This window comes from Colobus angolensis, unplaced genomic scaffold (genome assembly GCF_000951035.1).
Source record: "Colobus angolensis palliatus isolate OR3802 unplaced genomic scaffold, Cang.pa_1.0 Scaffold60, whole genome shotgun sequence".
Lineage (NCBI taxonomy): Eukaryota > Metazoa > Chordata > Mammalia > Primates > Cercopithecidae > Colobus > Colobus angolensis.
Window position 1 is genome coordinate 1961011 of NW_012119599.1, and position 27502 is coordinate 1988512.

The following is a 27502-nucleotide window of genomic DNA, read 5'->3' on the forward strand; positions in this document are numbered from 1 at the left end:
AAAAACCCTGGCTGGGCGCAGTGGCTCACGCCTGTAATCCCAGCACTTTGGGAGGCCGAGATGGGTGGATTACCTGAGGTCAGGAGTTCGAGACCAGCCTGACCAACATGACAAAACCCCGTCTCTACTAAAAAATACAAAATTAGCAGGCGTAGTGGCGCATGCCTGTAATCTCGGCTACTTGGGAGGGTGAGGCAGAAGAATCGCTTGAACCTGGGAGGCGGAGGTTGCAGTGAGCCGAGATCGTGCCATTGCACTCCAGCCTGGGCAACAAGAGCGAAATTCTGTCTCAAAACAAACAAACACAAAAGGTCCTGGCCTGCAGTCAATCCATGGAATCATTGTACCTTCCCTTGCAGCCCCAAGTGAACTGTTCCAACAGAACACTCTCATCCTTGAGTCTATGGCACGACCCACTGGAATGGCGCTACAGGATCTTTTCTGTGAGTGTCCTCCAACCCCCTCTCCATGGTGGGAAATTTGATCCTAACTAGGGCTAATCCAGCCTGTCCTTCTGCCTCAGCCCCCTATTTTCCTGTCCTCTGAGTCCCTGGAGCTTGTACTGTGTGGCGTGTCCTTTCTTGCTTTCCCCACCTTGCTCAGCATTTTTCAGGGCCCCAGTCGAATCCACGCCCACGGATTCAGTTGTCACATCCTTCATCTTCCATCCACGTCGCCTAATCTGTGTGTTCTTGCTTTCTTTCCTCGGAGCTCTGGACTGACCCGACAGCCCGTCTTCATGTAGTGGTACCCTCCTGCCTCCATAGCCCCCAGTCCCACCCCCATCCTACCAATTAGGCCACCAGTTGGCCTTAACTCCTTGGTTAATTTCCTGGGGCTGCCATAACAGGTCACCAGTGGGTGGTGAACTTGATGGCTTCAGTCTAACAGGAATTTAATTCACACGGTTCTGGAGTCCAGAAGTCTGAAACCAAGGTGCTGACGGGGGCACTCTCCCTCTTCCAGCTCCTGGTGATTCTAGGCCTTCCTTGGCTCTGCCTCCAGCTTCACATGGCCTTTTCCCTCTTCTGGTTTGTCACTTACCAGAACACCTGTCATTGTATTTAGGGCCCATCTTGAGTTCAGGGTGATCCCACCTCAAGACCCTTAATTACATCTAAAAAAACACTTTTTCCAAATAAACTGTCTTAAGTACAGGTCCTGGGGGTTAGTATGTGGACCTGTCTGTTGGGGGCCCACCATTCAAGCCATTCAGCCCATACTCCTCCTCACCCCAAGAGTATGCTGGTGTCCAGGTGCAGTGGCTCACACCTGTAATCTTGGCACTTTGGGAGACCAAGGCAGGAGGGATCTCTTTGAGCCCAGGAGCTGAAGACCAGCCTGGGCAACATAGTGAGAACCCATCTCTACAAAAATAAAATAAAAAAATTAGCCAGGTGCGGTGGTGCATGCCTGTAGTCCCAGCTAATTGGGAGGCTGAAGCAGGAGGATCACATGAGCCCTGGAGGTTGAGGGTGCAGCGAGCTGTGATCGTGCCACTATACTCCAGCCTGGATGAGAGAGCGAGACCCTTTCTTAGAAAAAAAGTACCCTGGGACTCCCGCCAACCCTGCGGGCCATCTAGCCTTCCCGCTAGCTGAGAGGAAAGTCTAGGAACCACCCTTTGCTACTGGGTTTCTCTTCCCGGATCTGCCACTGAAGCGGGGGGCGGGTGGGTCCCACTAGCCTGCAGTCTGCCCTTCTGACTGTAGCTGTCTCCTAATTAGAGGAGCTGCAAGGTGATGAAGGCATCTTGAGGCTGTATCTGAGAACCTTCATGTGAATCTCCACAATGGGTACTGAGCTTATTAAAATAAACTCTGATGGGAAGGGTTCTGATGGGGAGAGGCCCAAGAGTCACCCTATGAGGTGGGGAAACTAAGGCCAAGGGTAAGCAGCAAAGGGACTTGCCAGAAATGCCACAGCCAATGAGGGGCTGACTGCCCAGGGCAGTGAAGTAGTAGAGGCAGAGTGAGGGGCTTGGATTACCCTGACTGCAGAGTGAGGAGGGAGAGGCAATGGCTGAGCAGAGGCTGCGGGGGTGACGATCTCTACACAGAGGCCCAGGCCATCCCAGAGGTGGTGTTGACAGTGGGAGACCCTCTCTATCCCCTCTCAGAGCAGCCCCGGATCACACCTGAGATCATAGCATTGTGTAAACGGAGCGACCATTCCACCTGGGCCCGCTCTTGGGAAACTGCAGGTGAAAGTGGGAGGGCCGGGCTTTCCCCCACTTCCGTCCTCACCTCCCTTCTCTAAGGAGGTAAAAATGGCCCGGACCAAGATCTGCCCAGATAGAAAGCCAAGAAACAGGTTCTGAAACAGCTTTTCTTTTCTGTTCTGTTTTTTTTCTATTCTTTTCTTTTTTTTGGAGACGGAGTCTAGCTCTGTCACCCAGGCTGGAGTGCAGTGCTGCGATCTCAGTTCACTGCAGCTTCCACCTGCCAGGCTCAACCAATTATCCCGCCTCAGCCTCCGGAGTAGCTGGGATTACATGCGCCCACCACTCACGCCTGTCTAATTTTTGTATTTTAGTGGAGATGGGGTTTCACCAGGTTGCCCAGGCTGGTCTTGAACTCCTCACCTCAGGTAATCCACCCGCCTCGGCCTCCCAAAGTGCTGGGATTACAGGTGTGAGCCACCGCGCCTGGCCTGAAACAGCATTTCAGTTCCTTCTGGAAGAGGGGGAGAAGTTGGAGCAGAGGGAACTGATCGAGTGGGTCCTGAGTGAGGCTGTGTTTAAAACTGGGAGTGACCCAGGCTGGGCATGGTGGCTCACGCCTGTCATCCCAGCACTTTGAGAGGCCGAGGTGGACGGATCACATGATGTCAGGAGATAGAGACCAGTCTGGCCAATATGGCGAAACCCCATCTCTAATAAAACTACAAAAATTAGCCGGGCGTGGTGGCACATTCCTGAATCCCAGCTACTTGTGAGGCTGAGGCACGAGAATTGCTTGAACCCAGGAGGCGGAGGTTGCAGTGAGCTGAGATCACGCCACTGCACTCCAGCCTGGGTGACAGAGTGAGACTCTGTCTCACACACACACACACACACACACACACACACACACACACAAAAAGACAGAGGTGGGAATGTGAAGACAGGCAGGAGCTCCAATTCTTGACCCCAGCGCCATCCTGACCCGGATGGAGTGCTGCTCTCACATCTCAGAGACTTTGTACTCAGTCATGCCCTGCCCTGCCCTGACAGGCGGCCAGTCCTCGTGGGCAGCAGGGCCATCTACTTCCCCAACTGCGGTGCCAGGGGTGGCCGGGGTGTGTGGAAATGGAAAGAATGTCCTCTCAAAATGCAGGAGGCCAGAGGATGGTTCCCTGCTCGTGTGCTCTACTAGCTAAAATTCTGTATACCTTGCAATGTGGGGAGAGGGGTTAGAATAAATTTGTAAATGAAGCTGATTGTCTTCAAGTTGATGCATTCTTTTTTCATATTTAAAAAGTCCTTGGAGCTGGGCGCGGTGGCTCACGCCTGTAATCCCAGCACTTTGGGAGGCCAAGGCAGGTGGATCACCTGAGGTCAGGAGTTCAAGACCAGCTTGACCAACACGGTGAAACCTCATCTCTACTAAAAATCAAAAAATTAGCCAGGCATGGTGGCGTGCACCTGTAGTCCCAGCTACTCAGGAGGCTGAGGCAGGAGAATGGCCTAAACCCAGGAGGCGGAGCTTGCAGTGAGCCGAGATCGCGCCCCTGCACTCCAGCCTGGTGGACAGAGTGAGACTCCGTCTCAAAAAAACAACAACAACAACAACAAAAAACTCACTGAGTTACCCACTCTCTGCCCCACCCTGTGCTGGGGTCACAGTGGTGACAGAGGCAAGCCCCAGCCCTGCCCTCACCCAGTCTTACTTACAGATGCTCACACATACATTTATTTTCCAGTGTTCCCTGCCCCACCCCATAGTTGTTTAGGAAGCAGGGGCTGGGCTGAATCCAGACTCCTCCCCTCTGTAGTGACTCAGGTCTATAAAACCATTCATCCCAGCTCACAAAACCCTAGGAGGTGCCCTGTGGGCTGTGCCTCTCCCATCTCCTGGTAGGCCGTGCTGTCCCCCTTGTTGGTTTCTCTGTAGGGCATGCCCTTGCCTGGAGGGGGGCAAGATGGCTGAGGGCCACCCCAGGAGAAAATGGGCTTTACGTAAGCCCCAACCTGATCTATTGGCCCACGGAGCCACTCTTGGGCCGTTCGCTGTGTTACTGAGTGGTGGGCTTGGGTCCCCCAGTGGCAATGGCTTGTAGCTGGAGTTGGTGTGGACAGAGAGAGAAGCATGGCATCTCTTGAGAGTATTGAGGATCGACTGCGCCAGGCTCCATTCTAGTAGCTGGGAACCAGTTGGGAGCAAGCAGAGGCCCTCACTGGAGCCGACTTTCTAGTGCCAGAGAACGGCAATAAAGAAGGAAAGAGTGGTCGGGCACGGTGGCTCACGCCTGTAATCCCAGCTCTTTGGGAGGCCGAGGCAGGCCGATCACCTGAGGTCGGGAGTTCGAGACCAGCCTGACCAACATGGAGAAACCCCGTCTCTACTAAAAATACAAAATTAGCAGGGCGTGGTGGTGCATGCCTGTAATCCCAGCTACTCAGGAGGCTGAGGCAGGAGAATCGCTTGAACCCGGGAGGCGGAGGTTGCAGTGAGCCAAGATTGCACCATTGCACTCCAGCCTGGGCAACAAAAATGAGACTCAGTCTCAAAAAAACAAAAACAAAAAAAACAACAGGGAAAGATCTAATCCAGCATGGGGTGATGAGGACTGAGAGGAATGGGGGGGCAGGGGAGGAGTTCCGGACTCATGGGCACCGCCGATCTGGACAGGTGGGCAGGGAGGAGGCAGCGCTTCAGATGGAGGGAGATAGAGAGCTGTGAGTATCTGTGAAAGTCCTAGGACAGATGTGGCGTTGGCCTGTTCCTGGAACAGCAAGAGGTTCTGGCTGTCAGAGCAGTGGCTCGCTGACCAAGGCTTTCAGGCCAAATCAGGGGGACCCTTGCTACCTGTCTTTGTAAATAAAGAACCCAGGCGCTCATTCGTTTCGTGTTTTCCGCGGTTGCTTTTGCAGTACAGTGACAGAGCTGAGTATTTGCACAGAGATCCTAGGGCCCTTGTACTCTCTGGCCCTTTATGGAAAAAGTTTACCCTCCCCTGGAATAGAGTAAGCAAGGGGAGAGGCTGGGCGAGGGGTCCAGGCAAGCAAAGGATGCCCCTTGCCTTGATTGGCACAACTGTGGAGGTCATCCCAGCTCTGGAGCCCCCACAGGATCACTCAGGCCTCTGCTTCCACCGCATCTGGCTTCAGCTTCCCCCCTGCGGAGTCCTCCCTCCCTCCCTCCTTTCCCACAGGAAATATCCCCAGCGCTCAGCAGTAACCCCCACTGCATGCAGATCTCAGAACCTCCACCTCAATCTACAGCCACGTGCCACAATAAGAAGCAGAGTTTTAGGGCAGGCACGGTGGCTCACACCTGTAATTTCAGTACTTTGGAAGACTGAAGTGGGAGGATCACTTGAAGTCAGGCCAGCCTGGCCAACATGGTGAAACCCCATCTCTAAAAAGAATACAAACATTAGCCGGGTTTGGTGGTGCACGTCTGTAATCCCAGCTACTTGGGAGGCTGACATAGGAGAATTGCTTAAGCCCGGGAGGTGGACGTTGCAGTGAGCCAAGATTGCACCACTGCACTCCAGCCCAGGTGCCAGAGCAAGACTTGGTCTCAAAAAAACAAAAACAAAAACAAATTAGCCAGACATGGTGGCACACACCTGTAGTCCCAGCTACTTGGGGAGCTGAGGCAGGAGGATCGCTTGAACCCAGGTGGTTGAGGCTGCAGTGAACTGAGATCATGACCCAACACTCCAGCCTGGGGGACAAAGTGAGACCCTGTCTCAAAAAAAAAAGCAGAGTTTGTATAATCCATCGTGTGCATATTTATACAATAATTTATAATTCTATGTATTTTAAAAGTGTACAATTCGACCGGGCGCGGTGGCTCAAGCCTGTAATCCCAGCACTTTGGGAGGCCGAGACGGGCGGATCACGAGGTCAGGAGATCGAGACCATCCTGGCTAACACGGTGAAACCCCGTCTCTACTAAAAATACAAAAACTAGCCGGGCGAGGTGGCGGGCGCCTGTAGTCCCAGCTACTCCGGAGGCTGAGGCAGGAGAATGGCGTGAACCCGGGAGGCGGAGCTTGCAGTGAGCTGAGATCTGGCCACTGCACTCCAGTCCGGGCAACAGAGCGAGACTCCGCCTCAAAAAAAAAAAAAAAAAAAAGTGTGCAATTCATGTATTGTGTGACATTCACATATATGTGAATATAAAATATGTATTTTATGTCATGTGTAACATAAATCGTATATTATATGTAGTGTATATGCTTATGTACATATCATTCGAATGAAAGTTTCATTAAATAATTACCCTTAATATTTGTAGTTCAGTTTAAATTTCCTATTTTCTTATATTCCATTTCATGAAGAATAACTACAGATGTATGTGCATTGTATATACTTAATATATATTATAAACATATGAAACCCATTATGTGTGTTCTATAACACATTGATGATATGTTAATATCATACATTATATGTTATATGTCTTGTTAGAATAAGTTTCTCTGAATAATAATTGCTCTTATGTGTGATGGGCAACTGTTACTTTTTTTTTTGAGACAGTCTTGCTCTGTTGCCCAGGTTGGAGTGCAGTGGAGCAATCTCAGCTCACTGCAAGCTCCACCTCCCGGGTTCACGCCATTCTCCTGCCTCAGCCTCCTGAGTAGCTGAAACTACAGGCGCCTGCCACCATGCCTGGCTAGTTTTTGTATTTTCAGTAGAGACGGGGTTTCACCGTGTTAGCCAGGATGATCTCAATCTCCTGACCTCGTGATCTGCCCACCTCGGCCTCCCAAAGTGCTGGGATTACAGGCGTGAGCCACCACGCCAGGCCAACTTTGTTACTTTATATTTTCCTTTATTTTGTTTCTTAAAGAAAAGCATGGCCTGTCACACCTGTAATCCCAGCATTTAGGGAGGCCTAGGTGGGAAGATTGACTAATCTCAGGAATTCGAGACCAGCCTGGGCAACATGGTGAAACCCCGTCTCTACTAAAAATACAGAAAAATTATCCGGGTGTGGTGGCGGGTGCCTGTAGTCCCAGCTACTTGGGAGGCTGAGGCAGGAGAATCGCTTGAACCCGGGAGGCAGAGGTTGCAGTGAGCCAAGATTGCACCACTGCACTCCAGCCTGGGTGACAGAGTGAGACTCTGTCTTAAAAAAAAAAGAAAGAAAAGCATGTACATATGATGTATGTGTTATACAAACCTGTATAACGTGGGCTGCGTTGGGCCAGCGTAAAGACTAAATTTTACTCTGGGAAGAGACTTTTAAGCTGGGATTACAGGTGTGAGCCACTGTGCTCAGCCTCTGTTTTTTGTTTTGTTTTGTTTTTGCTTGTTTTTTGATTTTGTTTTTGTTTTTTGTTTGTTTGTTTGTTGTGTTTTGGACAGGGTCTTGCTCTGTCACCCAGGCTGGAGTGCAGTGATATAATCACAGCTCGCTGCAGCCTCAGCCTCCCAGGCTCAAGCAATCTTCCCAGGTCATCCTCCAGAGTAGCTGGGACTATAGGTATGCCACAGCCACACTCAGCTAATTTCTCAATTTTTTGTAGAGATGGGTATCTCTTTATGTTGCCCAGGCTGGTCATGAATTCCTGGGCTCATGCCATCCACTTGTCTCAGCTCCCAAAGTGCTAGGATTACAGGTGTGAGCCACCACAACCAGCCCCTTTTTTCTCTGTTTTGAAGTAGACTCCCATCCTGCCTTGTCTTGATTTCCTTTATTTATTTATTTATATTTTTGAGATGGAGTCTCCCTCTGTCACCCAGGCTGGAGTGCAGTGGCGCCATCTCGGCTCACTACAACCTCTGCCTCCCGGGTTCAAGTAATTCTCCTGCCTCAGCCTCCTGAGTAGCTGGGATTACAGGCGCCTGCCACCATACCTAGCTAATTTTTGTTTTTTTTTTGTTTGTTTGTTTTTGGTTTTTTGAGATGGAATTTTCCTCTTGTTGCCCAGGCTGGAGTGCAATGGCACGATCTTGGCTCACCACAACCTCCGCCTCCCGGGTTCAAGCAATTCTCCTGCCTCAGCCTCCTGAGTAGCTGGGATTACAGGCGCCTGCCACCATACCTAGCTAATTTTTGTTTTTTTTTTGTTTGTTTGTTTTTGGTTTTTTGAGATGGAATTTTCCTCTTGTTGCCCAGGCTGGAGTGCAATGGCACGATCTTGGCTCACCACAACCTCCGCCTCCCGGGTTCAAGCAATTCTCCTGCCTCAGCCTCCCAAGTAGCTGGGATTACAGGCATGCGCCACCATGCCCGGTTAATTTCCTATTTTTATTTATTTATTTATTTAGAGACAGAGTTTCGCTCTTGTTGCCCAGGCTGGAGTGCAATGGCATGATCTCAGCTCACTGCAACCTCACCTCCCAGGTTCAAGCGATTCTTCTGCCTCAGCCTCCTGAGTAGCTGGGATCACAGGCATGTGCCACCACGCCCAGCTAATTTTGTATTTTTGGTAGAGACGAGGTTTCTCTCTGTTGGTCAAGCTGGTCTTGAACTCCTGACCTCAGGTGATCGGCCTGCCTTGGCCTCCCAAAATGCTGGGATTACAGGTGTGAGCCACTGCGCCCGGCCAAATTTTGTATTTTTATTGGAGACAGTGTTTCATCATGTTGGTCAGGCTGCTGTCGAACTCCCGACCTCAGATGATCCGCCTGCCTCGCCCTCCCAAAGTGCTGGGATTATAGGCATGAGCCACCGCGCCTGGCCCCCATCATCCCTTTTTATGGCTGAATAATAGTCCATTGTAAGGCTAGAGCACAATTTGTTTCTTCATACCTCTGTTGAACGTCGGGGTTGTCTCCGCCGCGTGGTGACTATGAATAGGGCTGCTATGAACGTGCATAGAGCGTGCAGTCTTTTTAGGCTTAGATCATTTGTCTTGAGAGCAGTGAAGCATCATGGGAAGGGCATGGGCTCTGATCCCAAAATGCCTGGAGTCAGTCCCTAGCTCTGCCTCAGTAGGGTGAGCTTGGGCCAGTCACTGGGTATCTTGTGCGTGATAACAGAACTTCCTTTGTAAGGTTATTATGAAAGTGAATCAATCAATACATGCAAAACACTTAGGAAGCTGCTTAGCACAGACTAAACAGTTGCAAAATGACTCTGCATTGCCAGCAACAGGAACCTTCCTGGGCTAACTGAAGCAGAAAAAGAACTTACTGGAAGGATATCAGGTAGCTCACTGGCTAAGAAAACCAGCAGGAACCTTGAGAGGTTTATAGTTACAGATGCCAATTCTGTAACAGAGACCCAAGATGTGTAATGATGCTGAGTGAATGGAGTTTCCTTCTTGCTCTTAAAACAGTAACATCGGCCAGTTGCAGCGCTCACACCTGTAATCCCAGCGCTTTGGGAGGCTCAGGCAGGAGGATTGCTTGAGCTCAGGAGTTGGAGAACAGCCTGGGCAACATAGCAAGACTCCTCCTCTACAAATAAAAATAAATCATAAAAATTAAAATACAGCTGGGCACAGGCCAAGGTGGGCTGATCACTTGAGGTCAGGAGTCTGAGACTGGCCTGACCAACATGGTGAAACTCCATCTCTGCTAAAAATACAAAAATCAGATGTGGTGATGTGTGCCTGTAATCCCAGGTACTCAGGGGGCTGAGGCAGGAGAATCACTGAAACCCAGAAGTTGGAGGTTGCAGTGAGCCAAGATTGCATGACTGCAGTCAAGCCTGGGCAACAGAGCGAGACTCTGTCTCAAAAAAAAAAAAAAAAAATTAAAATTAAAAATAAAAATAGGCCAGTCGTGGTAGCTCATGCTTGTAATCCCAGCACTTAGGGAGGCCAAAGCTGGAGGATCGCTTGAGCACAGAAGTTTGAGACCAGCCCCTGGGCAATATACAGGGATGTTATCTCTACAAAAATACAAAAGTTAGTCACATGTGGTGGCTTGTTCCTCTAGTCCCACATACTCAGGAGGCTGAGGTGGGACGGCTGCTCGAGCCGGAGAGTTGCAGCTTGCAGTGAGCTGAGATTCTGCCACTGCACTCCAGCCTGGGCAACAAAGTGAGACCCTGTCTCAAAAATAAATAAATAAATAAACAAACAAAAACAGTGAAGTCATGGGCCGGGCACGGTGGCTCACACCGGTAATCCCAGCACTTTGAGAAGCCAAGGTGGGTGGATTGCGAGGTCAGGAGATCGAGACCATCCTGGCCAACATGGTGAAACCTGTCTCTACTAAAAATACTAAAATTAGCTGGGCTTGGTGGCACGTGCCTGTAATCCCAGCTACTTGGGAGGCTGGGGCAGGAGAATCGCTTGAACCAGGGAGGTGGAGGTTGCAGTGAGCCGGGATCGCGTCACCGCACTCCAGCCTGGTGACAGAGCGAGACTCCATCTCAAAAAAAAGAAAAAAAAACCAAAACAGTGAAGTAATGTACCACATAATGAGGTTTCTGTCAACAACAAACCGCATATACAACAGTGGTCTCGTAAAATGATAATAGCGTATTTTTACTGTACCTTTTCTACGTTTAGATGTGTCTAGACACGTAAATACTTACCATTGTGTTATAACTCCCTGCAATTTTCAGTACAGTCACATGCTGTTTAGGTTTATGGCCCAGGAGCAGAAAGCTCGACCACGTAGCCTAGGTGTGTAGCAGGCCATACTGTCTAGGTTTCTGTAAGCCCACTCTGTGACGTTTGCACAATGACAAAATCACCAAACAATGCCTTTCTCAGACTGTGTCCCTGTCATTAAGCAATGCACAGCTGTACTAGCTGGGAACAGGTTGGCGGGGCAGCCCTCCTCCTCCACACAGTCATTCAGGGACTCAGGCTGTTGCAACTCTGCTATCTTCAGTGTGTTTATTTCAAGGTCAGCCTGGGGATGGTCTTCATGAGGATCACAGCATGGCTTGTATGGACCAGGGCTGGAAGTAACCCACTTCACTTGGCTGGCTTATTTTTCCTAGAACTTGGTGCCCTGACCACACCTAACTGCACCTAACTATAGTCCCTGGCTGGGCAGCCACTTCTCAGCAAGGAGTCTGTCTGTTGGGTTGCAGCGAGCACAAAACACTGGGGGACTCCAAGGTCAGAGGGCTGTCAGCACCATGGGTACCACCCCCCACCACTGCCCTGGACCTACCCCATGCCCTAACATGGGTCCTAGGGGTCTCTTTGTATCCTTGAAGGCTTCCCCAAGATTTCAGGTTCAGGCCAGGTATGGTGGTTCACACCTGTAATATCAGCATTTTGGGAGGCCAAGGAGGGAGGATCGCTTGAGCCCAGGAGTCCAAGACTAGCCTGAGAAACATAGCGAGACCCTGTTTCTATAAAATGTTTTAAAATGCGCCAGGTGTGGTGGTGCATGCCCATAGTCCCAGCTACTCAGGAGGCTGAGGCAGGAGGTTTGCTTGAGCGCAGGAGGTCGAGGCTTCAATGAGCCATCATTGCACCACTGCACTCCAGCCTGGCTAGCAGAGTGAGACTCTTTCTCTAAAAAAAAATTATCTTGCTCCTCCCGCCGCCCAAGATGCCGAAAGGAAAGAAGGCCAAGGGAAAGAATGTGGCTCTGGCCTCTGCTGTCGTGAAAAAGCAGGAGGCCAAGAAAGTGGTGAATCCCCTGTTTGAGAAAAGTCCTAAGAATTTTGACATTGGACAGGACATCCAGCCCAAAAGAGATCTCACCCGCTTTGTGAAATGGCCTCGCTATATCAGGTTGCAGCAGCAGAGAGCCATCCTCTATAAGCGACTGGAAGTGCCTCCTGTGATTAACCAGTTCACCCAGGCCCTGGACTGCCAGACAGCTACTCCGCTGCTTAAGCTGGCCCACAAGTACAGACCAGAGATAAAGCAAGAGAAGAAGCAGAGGCTGTTGACCCGGGCCGAGAAGAAAGCTGCTGGCAAAGGGGATGTCCCCACTAAGAGACCACCTGTCCTTCGGGCAGGAGTTAACACCGTCACCACCTTGGTGGAGAAGAAGAAAGCTCAGCTGGTGGTGATTGCACATGACGTGGATCCCATCGAGCTGGTTGTCTTCTTACCTGCCCTGTGTCATAAAATGGGGGTCCCTTACTGCATTTTCAAGGGGAAGGCCAGACTGGGACATCTAGTCCACAGGAAGACCTGGACCACTCTCGCCTTTACACAAGTGAACTCGGAAGACAAAGGCACTTTGGCTAAGCTAGTGGAAGTTATCAGGACCAATGACAACAACAGATACGATGAGATCCACCGTCACTGGGGCGGCAATGTCCTGGGTCCCAAGTCTGTGGCTTGTTATCGCCAAGCTCGAAAAGGCAAAAGCTAAAGAACTTGCCACTAAACTGGGTTAAATGTACACTGTTGAGTTTTCTGTACATAAGAATAATTAAAATACAAATTTTCCTTCAAAAAAAATTTATCTTATTTATTTTGTTTTATTTTTTAGTAGAGACCAGGTCTCCCTGTGTTGCCCAGGCTAGTCTCAAACTTCTGGACTCAGATGATCCTCCTGCCTCGGCCTCCCATAGTGCTGGGATTACAAGCCTGAGCCGCTACACAAGGCCCCAATTAAATGAAGGGTGACTATGTATCCAGCCAAGAACAATGGACCTCCCAGACCCCCCTATAGTACAGGATGGCTGTGTGGCATGGGGGTTCTGTAAAATTCAGTGGCTTTTCCATAAAAAGTGACAGATTAGACATACACTTCCTCTGACACCCCCTGCCCCCACCTCCTGCCTGGAAGGAGGCTGTGGTGCCGAGGGGCAGCAGGCATCTTTTGGGCTTGTGGCTAAGAGCCCCGTAATGAGGAGGGTAGGGCTGAACCAGGAGCCTGGGTTCCCAGTGACATCATATGGCAGCCTTCTGGTTGTGGGAGAATAGTCCCCATAAGGGGAAGCCATGGGTTTCTCCAGTTTCTGTTGCAGGCTGTTCCTGACTCGGACTCACAGCAGTGGCGTGTCCCCAGTCCAACAGAGGGGTTTAGATTCTGGAAAATAAAAAACCTCAGAAATACAGACATTTATTCCTGAGGTCTCTGAGTAAGGTGGGATCCACTTGGGCCCAGCATAGAGACTGTGAACCCCACCCCCCCAACCACCCGCCTACCATTCTGGACAGTATTTGCCAATTCCAGTGAGAGAGGTCCTGGACCCCGGTGTTCTGGCTTTTTTGCTTGTTTGTGTTTTGAGACAGAGTCTCTCCCTGTCACCCAGGCTGGAGTGCAGTGGCGCCATCTTGGCTCACTGCAACCTCCACCTCCCAAGTTCAAGTGATTCTCCTGCCTCAGCCTCCCAAGTAGCTGGGATTACAGGCGCCCGTCACCACGCCCACCTGATCTCAGGTGATCCACCTGCCTTGGCCTTCCAAAGTGCTGGGATTACACATGTGAGACGCCGCAGCCTTGGCCTTCCAAAGTGCTGGGATTACACATGTGAGACGCTGTGCCTGGCCTTTTTATTTTTCTGAGATTCAGTCACCCAGGCTGCAGTGCAGTGGTGCAGTCACAGCCCACTGCAGCCTCAACCTCCCAGGCTCAAGCGATCTTCCCACTTTAACCTCCCAAGTAGCTGGCAGGTATGAGCCACCGTGCCCTGGCCTGTTTTGTTTTTTTAAACAGCTTTATCAAGGTATAATCTACACACCATGAAACTCACCCTTTGTTTTCTTTTATTTTTTTATTTTTTATTTTTTAATTTTTTTGAGACGGAGTCTTGCTCTGGCACCCAGGCTGGAGTGCAGTGGCATGATCTCAGCTCACTGCAACTTCTGCCTCCAGGGTTCAAGCAATTCTTCTGCCTCAGCCTCCTGAGTAGCTGGGACTACAGGTGCCTGCCACCACACACGGCTAATTTTTGTATTTTTAGTAGAGACGGGGTTTCACCATGTTGGCCACAATGGTCTCAATCTCCTGACCTCGTGATCCACCTGCCTTGTCCTCCCAAAGTGCTGGTATTACAGGCATGAGCCATTGCACCCGGCCAAAACTCACCCATTTTAAGAGTACGATTTGATGATTTTCAGTAAACTGACATGGTTATGCAGCCATCTCCACATTCCAATTCCAGAACATTTCCATCATCTCCAAAAGATCCCTCACGTTCATTTGCAGTGACTCTCCATTCTCCTCCTTCCTTCATCCCCTAAAAATCACTGATCTCAATAGATTTCTGCCTCAATAGATTGCATTATTTGAGCATTTCATATAAATGGAATCATACAATGCATGGTCCATTTTATTGCATGAATATTTCATTCCTTTTCTTTTTTTTTTTTTTTTTTTTGAGACAAGGTCTGGCTCTGTCACCCAGGCTGGAGTGCAGTGACATGCTTTCTGCTCACTGCAACCTCAACCCCAACCCCGTCCAGTAGTTGGGACTACAGGCATGCGCCACCATGCCCGGCTAATTTTTGTGTTTTTTGACTGGGTGCAGTGTTCATGCCTATAATCCCAGCACTTTGGGAGACAGAAGTGGGTGGATAGTTTGAGGAGAGGAGTTTGAGACCAGTCTGGGCAACATAGTGAGACGTCATCTCTACAAAATATACAAAAATTAGCTGAGCGTGGCAGAAAAAAATGAAAATATTAAAATTCTTCTGTGATGTTTTTGTAGAGAAGGGGTTTCACCATGTTGCCCAGGTTGGTCTTGAACTCCTGGGTTCAAGCGATAAGTAGCCTCCCAGAGTGCTGGGAATACAGGTGTGTAAGCCACTGTACCTGGCCTATGTTTAACTTTTTAAGAAGCTGCGCAGCCGGCCGGGCGTGGTGGCTCAAGCCTGTAATCCCAGCACTTTGGGAGGCCAAGGCAGGCGGATCACGAGGGCAAGAGATCGAGACCATCCTGGCCAACATGGTGAAACCCCGTCTCTACTAAAAATACAAAAAATTAGCAGGGCGTGGTGGTGCATGCCTGTAGTCCCAGCTACTCGAGAGGCTGAGGCAGGAGAATTGCTTGAAACCAGAGGGCGGAGGTTGCAGTGAGCCGAGGTCATGCCACTGTACTCCAGCCTGGGCAACACGAGCAAAACTCCATCTCAAAAAGAAAAAGATACCGTCCTCTTTTGTGAGTCAAGTCCTTTTCCACTGGGTTCTCTACCTTTCCCCTTTTGATTGGCAGGAGGTCTCTGTATGTCCAGAATTTGAGTTATTTGTCGGATTGATGTATTGCAAATGGCTTCTTCCAGTCTATGATTTGCCTTTTCCCTCTCTTGGTGGTGTCTTTTGAAGAATGAAAGTTCTTTTTTTTTTTTTTTTTTTTTGAGACAGAGTCTTGCTCTATTGTCCAGGCCTGAGTGCAGTGGCACCATCACAGCTCACTACAGTCTTCAACTCTCGGGCTTAAATGATCCTTGTAGCTCAGCCTGCTGAGTAGCTGGGAGGCGGAGGTTGCAGTGAGCCAAGGTTGCACCATTGCACTCCAGCCTGGGCGACAGAGCGAGACTACATTTCAAAAAACAACAAACAAAAAAGAAGTTCGAGACAAGCCTGACCAACATGACGAAACCCCATCTCTAATAAAATTTTTTTTTTTTTTAATTAGCCTGGCATGGTGGCAGGTGCACCACCATACCCGGCTAATTTTTTTATTTTTTGTAGAGATGGGGTTTCACCATGTTGCCCAGTATGGTCTTGAACTCCTTCTCTGAAGCAATCCTCCCACCTTGGCCTCCCAAAGCACAGAGTTTATAGACATGAGCCAGTACATCCAGCCTCCTACTTTTTTTTTTTTTTTTATAAAAGTGTTATATTTGTGCCTCTCATATTTTGATCAACAATCCCTGTGGAATAAATTTTTGTGTATTATGTGAGGTAGATGTTAAGGTTTATTTTTTCCTCTGTGCATATTCAGGTGATCCAACAACATGTCTGGAAAAAGCCTTTTTTTTTTTTTTTTTTTTTGAGACAGAGTCTCACTCTGTCACCCAGGCTGGAGTGCAGTGGCCGGATCTCAGCTCACTGCAAGCTCCACCTCCCAGGTTTACCTCCTCCTGCCTCAGCCTGCCGAGTAGCTGGGACTACAGGCGCCGGCTAGTTTTTTTGTATTTTTTATTTTAGTAGAGATGGGGTTTCACCGTGTTAGCCAGGATGGTCTTGATCTCCTGACCTCGTGATCCGCCTGTCTCCTCCTCCCAAAGTGCTGGGATTACAGGCTTGAGCCACCGCGCCCGGCCAGAAAAATAAAATAATTTTAAAGCCCAATGGACACTAAACTTCCCTGTATGTTTGGACATTTTATAATCAAATTTTAAATGAAGACTATGAAAATCAGAGGGAAAAATAAATTCTGAAAAGTCAACAAAACCTCCCACTGGTGTGACAAAAAGGAGCAATGAAAAAAACAGGAAAGGAAAATGAGATCAGTGCAGGGTGGCATTCAAGACTGGGAAGGGGTAGGAAAAAGGTAGGAGAAAATGGAGAGGAGGCAACGGATAAGGCACAGTTAGGGGGTCACCAAGACCACCCTCACTTCTGACATTGCAAGCCCAGGAGTCTCCAAGGCCACCACCAGTTTCAGTAATTTGCTAGAAAGACTCACAGAACTCACTAGGATCAGTTATTCTCATGGTTGTGGCTCATTACAGTGAAAAGAATCAGATTACAATCAGCCCAGGGAAGAAGTCCATGGGTCCAGGAGAGTTCCAAGTGCCAGTTTAATACCTGGTGCAGTTGTGGACAGCACTAACTTCTCCCAGTAATGATGAGTGACATGATATCACCCATCAGGGAAGAATCCCTGAGCCTCGGTGTCCAGGGTTTTTAATAGGGATAGGCATGTGGATAAGGCTGACCTCTTGTGTGGCTCCCCTTAGATTCTAGCCCCTCCAGAGGTTAAGCTGATACCACATGGCCCAAAGCCCCTACCATAAATCACCACTATTAGCACAAACCATTTGGTGTGGCCCAAGTCCCCATGTAAACTCAGGCTGTATATTCCAAGAACTAAAAAATTACCTCCCAGGAGTAAAAGGCAAAAGTCAGACCTCTCTTTGGGTGAGGTTAATCCTTTACTGAGCAGACAAGAAAAATTCAAAGGGCTAAAGAGAGAAACAGAATTTGGATAGAAGATAGTTTAAAGTAGTTTAAAGTAAGGGGAGTGAGAAAAACATCCATCTTGGTGCAATGTAAGTGCCACAGGGATGACAACAAACCCCTCTGCCTTTACACATCATGGAACCAGGCCACCAAACTGCTGAGGAATAGGATTTAGAAGTAGTCATTCTACACCGGGCGCGGTGGCTCACGCCTGTAATCCCAGCACTTTGGGAGGCGGAGGCGGGCAGATCACGAGGTCAGGAGATCGAGACCATCTTGGTTAACACGGTGAAACCCCGTCTCTACTAAAAATGCAAAAAAAAATTAGCCGGGTGTGGTGACGGGCACCTGTAGTCCCAGCTATTCGGGAGGCTGAGGCAGGAGAATGGCGTGAACCCGGGAGGCGGAGCTTGCAGTGAGCCGAGATCGTGACGCTGCCTCCAGCCTGGGTGACGGAGCAAGACTCCGTCTCAAAAAAAAAGAAAAAAGAACTAGTCATTCTGGGGCTAGAATTTATCATCTAATCTAATGTGAAGGTGGAAAAAGATATTTCAGATATTCAAGGACTCAAAACGCTGAGGTACTAAGCATCCTTTCTGCAAAAGGTATTTAGGGATATACTCCAGGAAAACTAGAATGAAATTTAACAAAGAGGATGCAAGTTCCTCAAAACAGGAGGAGCAGTATGAAGGAGAACAGTCCTGCAGCAGCCCAGAGAACAGCCAGTGTGTCCATGACTATTTATTTAATAAATAGAATAGGAGCAAACATCTGGATGATCTTAGTCCCATGGTGAATTTTTATAGGTTGCATAGTTTGAGAATCATCATTCTAGGAAAAACTAAAACCTTCATACAGTAACGTCCAAGTTGAAATAAAAGAAAACAAAAATGTGGCACGATATGAAGTAGTGAGTACAGCTGGCATTTAATGATAATGCTTCACACACCACTGGTTTAGTGAAATAAAAATACATCTTCATTATGGATCTACAGGATTAATATTTCCATAACCTTCATATTTTACATGGTCTATATTTTCAATTTCAGGCAGCACAAAGCATTGCACAAAGCAATTACATAGGTTACCGATAAACAGTAAAAAAATTATTCTGGGCGTGGTGGCTCATGCCTATAGTCCCAGCACTTTGGGAGGCTGAGACAGATGGATCACTTGAGGTCAGGAGTTCAAGACCAGCCTGACCAACATAGTGAAACCCTGTCTCTACTAAAAATACAAAAAAAAAAAAAAAAAAAAAGTAGCTGACATGATGTCGCATGCCATTGATCCAAGCTACTTGGGAGGTTAAGGCACCAGAATGGCTTGAATCTGGGAGGCAGAGGCTGCAGCGAGCCGAGATCATACCACTGCACTCCAGTCTGGGGGACAGAGTGAGACTCTGTCTCAAAATAAATAGATAAATAATAAATAAATAAAGGCTGGGCGTGGTGGCTCACGTTTGTAATCCTAGCACTTTGGGAGGCTGAGGCAGATGGATCATTTGAGGTCAGGAGTTCGAGACCAGCCTGGCCAAGATTGTGAAAACCCGTCTCTACCGAAAATACAAAAATTAGCTGGAAATCGCTTGAACCTGGGAGGTGGAGGTTGCAGCGAGCTGAGATGGTGCCACTGCACTACAACCTGGGCAACAGAGCAAGACCCTGTCTCATTAAAAAAAAAAAAATACATACATACATACATAAATAAAAATAAACAGTAAAAGAATAAAAATAAAAACCACTTGTAAAAATTGGGAGGGGAGAGGGAAGGAGGTAGAATATGTGACGAATTCCATATAGTTCATGGGGTTGGGGGGGAATGCAGTGAAAAATCAAGTTACAATATATTTTTTTTTTTTTTGAAATGGAGTCTCTCTCTCTGTCTCCCAGATTGGAGTACAGTGACATGATCTCGGCTCACTGCAGCCTCTGCCTCCCGGTTTCAAGCGATTCTCCTGCCTCAGCCTCCAGAGTAGCTAGTATTAGAGGCACGCGCCATCACGCCCGGCTAATTTTTGTATTTTTAGTAGAGTCAGGGTTTCGCCATGTTGGCCAAGTTGGTCTCGAACTCCTGACCTCAACTGAGCCACCTGTCTCAGCCTCTCAAAGTGCTGGGAATACAGGTGTGAGCCACCACGCCCGGCGAAGTATGAATTCTTGATGGAATTAAGAGTTAGCCTCAGGGCTGGGCACTGTGGCTCACACCTGTAGACCCAGCACTTCGGGAGGCTTTGGCAGGAAGATCGCTTGAGTCCAGGAGTTCGAGACCAGCCTGGGCAACGCAAGGAGACCCCGTTTCTACAAAAAAAAAATTAATAATTAGCCAGGTATGATGGCGCGCACACGTTGTCCTAGTTACTCTGGAGGCTGAGGCAGGAGGCGGATCGCTTGAGCCCAGGAATTTGAGGCTACAGTGAGCCGTGATATTGGCACTGCACTCCAGCCTGGACGATAGAGCGAAACCCTGACTCAAAAGAAGAAAAATTAAAGAAATAAAACAAAAGAGCATCAGCATCTTCTGTGTTTATAAAGATGCAAAAGCTGACACTCCACGTTCACGTGAGTAAGTCATTAGTTAAGGAAGTTTTCCCTAGAGGCTTCTGGGTGTGAGGCCTGCGCTTGTCTTCATTAAGGCTCCCCCTCCAGCACGCGTCCGATTGTGGGGATCACATCCCCATTGCCACATCGGGGACATCGAGGCACAGAGTGGCTGAGCTTGCAGGAGGCTGCCCTGCCAAAGATCCCTGACTCCGGTCTTTCCCCGCAGTGTACCACTGGCTGGAGATGCGGACCAAAATGCGCATCATGGGCTTCAATGCCGCTGCCGTCAAGCCGCTGAACGAGGGGGCAGCCGCCGAGCTGGGCGCGGAGCTGCTCGGCGAGGGCATCATCTTCATCACCGCCTGCAGCTGCCTGATGCTGGAGTACTGGCGCCACCAGTTGAAGCAGCGCCGCAAGGAAAAGGAGCGACGCATTGCCAGGGAGGAGCTGCGGGGCGAGATGGGCCACTTGGGACTGGCGCTCGAGGAGCTGCAGACGCAGGTGCAGGCCACGCAGATGCAGCTCGCCCTGGAGGAGCTGCGCGCTCAGCTGCAAGAGGTGCGAGCCCACCTCTGCCTCCCAGACCCGCCGCCTGCGCCCCCAGTTGTGCCGGCGTCGGAGAAATAGGAGGTCTCTGGGCCCTGGTCTTGGAGGTGACTACTGCCTGGACTGCGAATTCTCCATCTTGGCCTATTCTCCGCACTGTCCCATCCTGGACCGGCCCAGCTGATACCACCCAGTCCTTCGAGGGCGCCGGAGAGATCCTGGGCTGAAGCCGACCCAATCTCCCTACTAAACTGCTCCAGTGGTACCTTCCACTGGGACTCCCCGCCTCCTGCAGGTGGAACGTTCCAAGAAGGAACCCGCCCTCTCCCACCCCGCCCCTGCCAACGCATTGGTTGAGCACTTTGGAAAGACAGCGTCTTTTATCAGACCCCACCTCCATCCGGCTAGGTAGGCCGGCAGGACGTCCACCTCTTTTGGCAGAAGAAAATTGGATTCTGCACCTGGATTTAGCCACCTCTCATTCTGTCACCCGCACCCTCACTCACCTGAGTGGAGCCTTCCCCTAGGACGCTCATTCTTTGCACCAAACACCCCCTACCTCCACCTCATTGGTACAGACCATTGTAAAGATGCACAAAGTTCGTACGGACTTCCCGACCCGCCCCCTTCCATCTACCTCAGTCTTAGAGGGAAGGGAGGTGGGGGTGAATCCTGCACAGTGTTAGCTCCAATGAGTCACCACTGTGGCTCGTGACCTTAATCCATCTTAGTACCTGCCATTGGCATCCTCCCCTCCCTGAGTGGATCGATCCAACAGAACCCCCCTCTTCTTCCGCCTATGGTGCACCCTACTGGCATGGCTATGCTGGGTCTTCCAGGGCGACGCCTCCCAGCCCAGCATTCTGTAGTCTGTTCCAGCAGGACGTGGCCTTTTGGGAGGAAAAACCCATCTTGACCAGGGCTAGTCCATTCTAGCTCACCAGTCCCCAATCCTAGACCTACTGCTACTGTCCTTTTATCCGGTCATCCCTCGCTGTCCTCTTCAGTTGCCTTTGCTAGGGACCGGCCTGTCCCTCTACTACCTAAGTCATCGTCAGTTCGCCCAACTTCCCTCCAAATCTGCCCCTCCGAGTACTCAGGGATGGCCCTTTCTTCCTGCCTTTGGACTGGCCCAAGTCTCCCTCCGCCCTCCTTCTTGCAAAGGCCTCCTCCAGGGGGACTACCCGTCCCTCAGCCCTGAGGTCCCCCTGTCCAAGTGGGGTATTCCACCAGGCCATATGACCTACCCACCCGACAACTGAAGGGGGCGTGGGTGAGCTCTGTGACTCTGAATGCTACTTTTTACATAGACTGTCAGCGTGTTATAATTAAAGGAGCTCTGGGGTAAAGATCTTAAGAATGTGCCTGAGAACCATGATGTGCGTCTGCAAAATGTCACTGAAATTAGGAAAGAAGGTCGGACACAGTGGCTCACACCTGCAATTCTAGCACTTTAGGGGCCAAAGCAAGAGGACTGCTCGAGGCCAGGAGTTAGAGACCAGTCTGGGCAACATAGCAAGACCACGTCTCTACGAAAATAAAAATATTAGCTGGGCGTCGTAGCAAGCGCCTGTAGTCCCAGCTACTTCGGAGGCTGAGGCAGGAGGATCCCTTGAGCCCAGGAGTTCAAGGCTGCAGTGAGCTGTGATCCTGCCACTACACTCTGGCCTGGGTGAAACAGCAAGACCCCAACACATTAAAAAAAAAAAAAAGGAAAGAAGCTGGGAGAGTGGCAGAGTGGAGGCAGAGAATCATCTTATGAGCCCTTTCCCAAATCAGAAACTGAGGCCTGGGGTAAGTAAATGGACTTGCCCAAGGCCACACAAAGTGAGGCTTCTTCTGCCCCTCCTCCCCCCAGGGTGGTGAAGGGCAGGATGGGATGGGGAGGAAATGGCCTCCTAAGGGGCATGAGGAGGGAGGCTGGAGGGGCCAGAGATCATCCTGGCTGCGGGCCTGAGCAGGTACAATGTGCAGGGTGGGAAGGAAGATGAGGGGAAGGTTGATTCCTGGGCGGAGGCAGGGGTTCTCAGTAGAGGACCAGATCTTCCTGGAGAGGCACCGGGGGCCGAGCACGCCTCCATCCCCATCAGAACAGCCCTTCAAATCACTCCAGAGATCTTAGCATTTATAAAAACTGGCAGATTTATTCTGCAGGGGCCCATTTTCAAGAAGCTAAAGGTGAAGGTGGGAGGGGAGAAGTTTCCTCCCCTTTTCCTTTCTCCCTCATCTTATTTTCTCCAAGGGGTAAAAATATGACCTGGACCCCAAAACCTACCCAAATAAAAAATCAAAAAACTGAGGTTCCAAAAAGTTACAGCATCTTAATTCCTCATAGAAAAGGGGGAGGAGCCAGAGAGAAGGGGAGTCCCTGGGGTGGGGGGAGGCACCCCCAGCCCGGTGAGACATCGCCTCCCCTTAAATAGCTGCCCCAAATGGGGCAAGCCCGGGGCTATAGCATTTAAAAACTCCCACACCCCATTTTATCAAAACCAAAGAGAAAAAAAATTTCCCTTTTCCCCCAAAACCCAAATATATATATATATTTTTCTTAAAAAAACAAAACTTTGAAGGCATTAAGCGTTAAAGTGAATCTAGAACAAGGGAATGTGAAATTCCCTCCTTCCTTCCCCCTTCCTGTGGGGTTCATTGGTGCATCCCCAGCAGAGGGACCGGCCCCAAGGGGATGGCAGAGGGGAAGGACCAAAGGGAGAAAAGGGCGGGGGCCTCCCCAGCCAATCAGCAGCCAGTGTGGGTGTGAGCAGGGAAGCCACGCCCCCTTGGAGTTTTCCAAGTGAGATGGGGAGTGGGAACGATGCATTCCTGTGTAGTCTTCAGCCAATTCCAAGTCAAGTAGAGGCAGGGAAAGCAGGGTGACAGGCGGGGTGTGCGGAAAGGAGAAGCGGGTCTTCTGGGTCCGTCCCTGTGGTCAGGGAGAACCCCGCTTCCTCAGCTCCTGAACAAAGGCTGGAAGGAAACAAGGAGCAGAGGTCAGGGGCAGAGTCTCTGCCTCCTCCCTTCCAAAACAGGGCTCTTGCCCAGGGACGTGATGCCTCCGAAATAAGTAAATGTTTAAGAACCAAACCAAACCAAACCAAACCACCTCACCTTCAATGATTTCCTCTTTCACTTTCTGCAATTCCTTCTTCACCTCTTCCAGAAGCTCCTGAAATTAATGGGGTACAACTAATCAGGAGTGGGTACTGGGACTTGCAGTAACGAATACCCCTTCTTTTACTTTTTGAGACAGGGACTTGCTCTGTTGCCCAGGCTAGGGTGCAATGGCACGATCACAGCTCATTGCAGCCTCAACTTCCCAGGGTCAGGCAATCCTCCTGCCTTAGCCTCCCAAGTAGCTGGGACCACAGGCACCTACCGCCACAATCAGGTAACTTTTTCCTTTTTTTTTGAGAGAGTCTCCCTATCGCCCAGGCTGGAGTGCAGTGGCCCAATCTCATCTCACTGCAACCTCTGGCTCCCGGGTTCAAGCGATTCTCCCGCCTCAGCCTCCCAAATAACTGGATTACAAGTGCCCCCGACCAGGCCCAGCTAATTTTTGTATTTTTAGTAGAGACAGGGTTTCACCCCGTTGGCCAGGCTGGTCTCGAACTTTTGACTTCAGGTGATCCTTTCCCATCAGGCTTCCAAACTGCTGGGATTATGGCTGTGAGCCACCACGCCCTGCCTAATTTTTGTATTTTTAGTAGAGATGGGGTTTCACCATGTCGGCCAGGCTGGTCTTCAACCTGACCTCAGGTGATCCACTCATCTCGGCCTCCCAAAGTGCTGGGATTACAGGCATGCACGTGGCCTTCTCAGGTAATTTTTTTTTTTTTTTTCCTGAGACGGAGTCTCACTCTGTTGCCCAGGCTAGAGTGCATTGGCGCCATCTCGGCTCACTGCAAGCTCCACTTCCTGGGTTCACGCCATTCTCCTGCCTCAGCCTCCTGAGTAGCTGGGACTACAGGCACCCACCACTGCGCCCGGCTAGTTTTTTTGTATTTTTAGTAGAGACGGGGTTTCACCGTGGTATCAATCTCCTGACCTCGTGATCCGCCCGCCTCCGCCTCCCAAAGTGCTGGGATTACAGGCGTGAGCCACCGCGCCCGGCTGAGTCAGGTAATTTTTAAAAGTTATTTTTAGAGATGGGGTCTCCCGATGTTGTCCCAGGTTGGTCTCAAACTCCTGGCCTCAAGCAATGCTCCCACCTCAGCCTCTCAATGTGCTGAAAGTACAGACATGAGCCACCGTGCCCTGCCAGAGTCCCCTCTTTCTTGTTGATGGAAAAGCCAGAGGGAGTAGGTTTGAGACCCACCCCTACCCAGACACCATGACATCGCTGTCAAGGTCGCAGAGTGACTGGAGGATTCTAGGGGAGAATTCTGGATCCTTGGAGCCGGAAAAGTACTGGAGAACATCCAGTACCAAGGTTGGCAAGTGCGTTCCAGCCTCCTGCCAACTCCAATTGGTGACGGACAGCTGGGTCAATGTGCGGAAGGGATTCAAGGCACTCATCGGGAATGAGCGCGGTGACAGATTAATAATGTCTGTCAGAGGCGCCAGAAAAGGGGGCGTGGGGTCTGGGTCATCCTTGATCCAATCCAGCCTCTCCATTTATCAGACTGGAAACCTGAGGTTTCTGAGATGTTATCTAGGATCATACCGCACGCCCGCGGCAGGGGCCAGACCTAGAACTCTCTTGCTGTGGTTCCCAACCTCCCCTCCAAGTTACCTGTTTCACCCTCTGTAGGTCCGAGTCATCGCTGGAGCTGGGCGTGCAGGGGTGGGTCTCGGAAGTGGTCACCGAAGAAGATGACTTCATCCTGAGGGAGTTGGTGTGGTTTGGGAGAGCAATGAAATTAAAAAGAGGACCTGCTTCCCCACCTCCTATTCCAGGGATGACACTGAGTTCCGCCTTATAAATTGGGCGAGTCCAAGTATTTTGAGGTCCCCAGTTGTTTTTTTTGTTTTGTTTTGAGACCGTCACATTCTGTCTCCCAGGCTGGAGTGCAGGCACGATGGCGGCTGGCTGCGGCCTCGACTTCCTGGGCTCAAGTGATCCTCCCACCTTAGCCTCCCGAGTAGCTGGGACCACAGGTAAGTGCCACCACGCTTGGCTAATTTTTGTAGAGTTAGGGTCTCGCCATGTTGCCCAGGCTGGTCTTGAACTCCTGGGCTCAAGCGATCTGCCCGTCTTGACCTCCCCAAGGGCCCCAGTACCAATGGCCTACCTTGGCAAGGTTGTGCTGTTCTTCTCCCAGGGTCTCCGTACAGATTCTGGGGATAGGCAACAAATCAGAAAGATCAGGGACAAAAGACTGCCCCCCAATCCGTCTTACTCCCCCAACCTCATCAGCCCCTGTTCAGAGCCCCATCTCAGGAGACTACAGTCCCCAGCACCATCGCCCTGACTCTCCCGTGAAGGTGCTTAACATGTGAGAACAGGGCATTCTGGGATTTGTAGTTCCTGTGGCTGGACTGGGCACTCACTCACCACTCTGGGCCGGGACTCTGGCCTCTGGCTCCTCCTGCTGGTAGGAAATAAAACTGCCAATGAGCCAGCCCCTGCCGCACCTCTGCGCATTTCCTCTTTCAGGTTCAAACCCCACACACCCCCACTATCCCTACCCTCACGGTCCGGCCTAAGAGGTGAAAGGCAAGAAGAGCCCCTGACTTACATTAGCAGATTCATCCTTGGGGGTTTTCTCCCCAACCTGTGTGGCTTTCCTTCTGCAGGAGAGAAAAGAAAAACACATGCTCCGTCACCCAACCCATCCCCTTCCGAGGTGAGTTCTAGAATTCTGGAACTCAGAAAACCTAAGGAAACTCTAGTTTTAGAAATTGAAGAGATTGTGGTGGGCACAGTGGCTCTCGCCTGTAATCCCAGCACTTTGGAAGGCTGAAGCAGACGGATCTCTTGAGGTCAAGAGTTCAAGACCAGCCTGGCCAACATGGTGAAACTGAGTCTACTAAAAATACAAAAATTAGCTGGGTGTGGTGGCTCATGCCTGTAATCCCAGCTACTCAGGAGGCTGAGGCAGGAGAATTGCTTGAACCCTGGAGGCGGAGGTTGCAGTGGGCTGAGATCCTACCACTGCACTCCAGCCTGGGTGACAGAACGAGACTCCATCTCAAAAAAAAAAAAAGAAAGAAAGAAAAAGAAAAAAAAATTCAAGAGATTGCGGTTCTAGAATCAGGGTGGAGAAGGTTCTATGATTCTTATATTATGGAATATAGTAAGATTCCAAGGGTGAAGCGGTGCTGTGTTAGAACACTGAGATTGCAGGAATCTGAGTTCCCGGAATTCCAAGGCAGGATCTCCTACGGTTCTAGAATTCTGGGTTTCAGAACATTCTACAGGCTAGCTAGGTGGTTGCAAGCCTCAGCCATTTCAGGAAATGATAAACCCCACCATTATATCCCAAACCTGGTTATCAGAGTGGGGAACATTCACCAAAAGAAACAAACCAAACAGGAATCGGAGCCCTCCCCTGACTGGGCCCTACTGAACTGGAATCTCCAGTTGACTTGGGGGTCCAGGCTCAGGCTCACCTCCGGGCCAGCATGGCGTTCATCTCTTCCATGAGTCCCCCACCTCCGCTTCGACCACTCTCAGCTTTGGGAGCTGTGGGCCCCCCTGAGGCCTCCTCCTGCTGGAGAAATTTAAAAGGGGCAGGAGCTTTAGGGGCAGGCCTATGACACCGCTGGCAGCCCTGGCCTCATCTCCCATAAAAGCCCTGTTGCCCCCTGCCCACCTCTCCCGGCCCCTCACCTTGCTGACTTTCCTGAGTTTGGCTCCAGCAATAGCTGCGGCCAGGCCTGGGGCCCCAGCTCCCCCACCACCAGGACCCTGTGCTGCCGGAAGAGGGGGTGCAGGGGGTGGTCCTCCCCCTGCTCCATGTGCTGCAGCTGGGACCCCCGAGGAGGGCAAACCTGGGGGTGGGAGAGGACCTGGAGGAGGGGGAGGTCCTGGTGGTGGGGGTGGACCCCCAGCTGGGGGAACAGGTGGGCCTTCTGCATTGGAGACCCGGTGCTCTACGTGCTCCGACAGGCCAGACTGCTGCCTTTTCTGCTGCTCCACCTCCTCCAGGGAGGGACCGTTCGGGTCGGACCAGGTGGGAGGTGCTGGGGGAGGAGGGGGCCCACCTCCTTCCAATGCCTCTAGGGCACTGGCCATGCCGGCGGCAAACTGGGCCGCATCCTCCTTGCTGCCAAAGTTGAGGCCCCAGACCTGGCGGGCGTCGCGCCACTGATGGAAGTTGGGGGTGGCCTGATTATACTTGACGCCCCGGACGATGAAACAGTTGAT

At 50.5% G+C, this 27502-nt stretch overlaps 2 protein-coding genes across 2 annotated transcripts in view; one reads left to right on the plus strand and one right to left on the minus strand.

Annotated features, from left to right (window-relative positions):
• Positions 1-21553, plus strand: part of OPA3 (optic atrophy 3 (autosomal recessive, with chorea and spastic paraplegia)) — a 54306-nt gene extending 32753 nt beyond the window's left edge. Inside the window, exon 2 of the mRNA XM_011962987.1 lies at positions 19877-21553. Coding sequence (XP_011818377.1) covers positions 19877-20277 — 401 coding nt within the window. The 3' untranslated portion in view covers positions 20278-21553. The remainder of the gene's footprint in view (positions 1-19876) is intronic.
• Positions 21554-22314: 761 nt separating this feature from the next.
• Positions 22315-27502, minus strand: part of VASP (vasodilator-stimulated phosphoprotein) — a 24280-nt gene continuing 19092 nt past the window's right edge. Inside the window, exons 4-11 of the mRNA XM_011962991.1 lie at positions 26966-27342; positions 26746-26846; positions 25872-25923; positions 25688-25724; positions 25425-25470; positions 24926-25016; positions 23302-23359; positions 22315-23160 (exon numbers count right to left, since the gene is read on the minus strand). Coding sequence (XP_011818381.1) covers positions 23123-23160; positions 23302-23359; positions 24926-25016; positions 25425-25470; positions 25688-25724; positions 25872-25923; positions 26746-26846; positions 26966-27342 — 800 coding nt within the window. The 3' untranslated portion in view covers positions 22315-23122. The remainder of the gene's footprint in view (positions 23161-23301; positions 23360-24925; positions 25017-25424; positions 25471-25687; positions 25725-25871; positions 25924-26745; positions 26847-26965; positions 27343-27502) is intronic.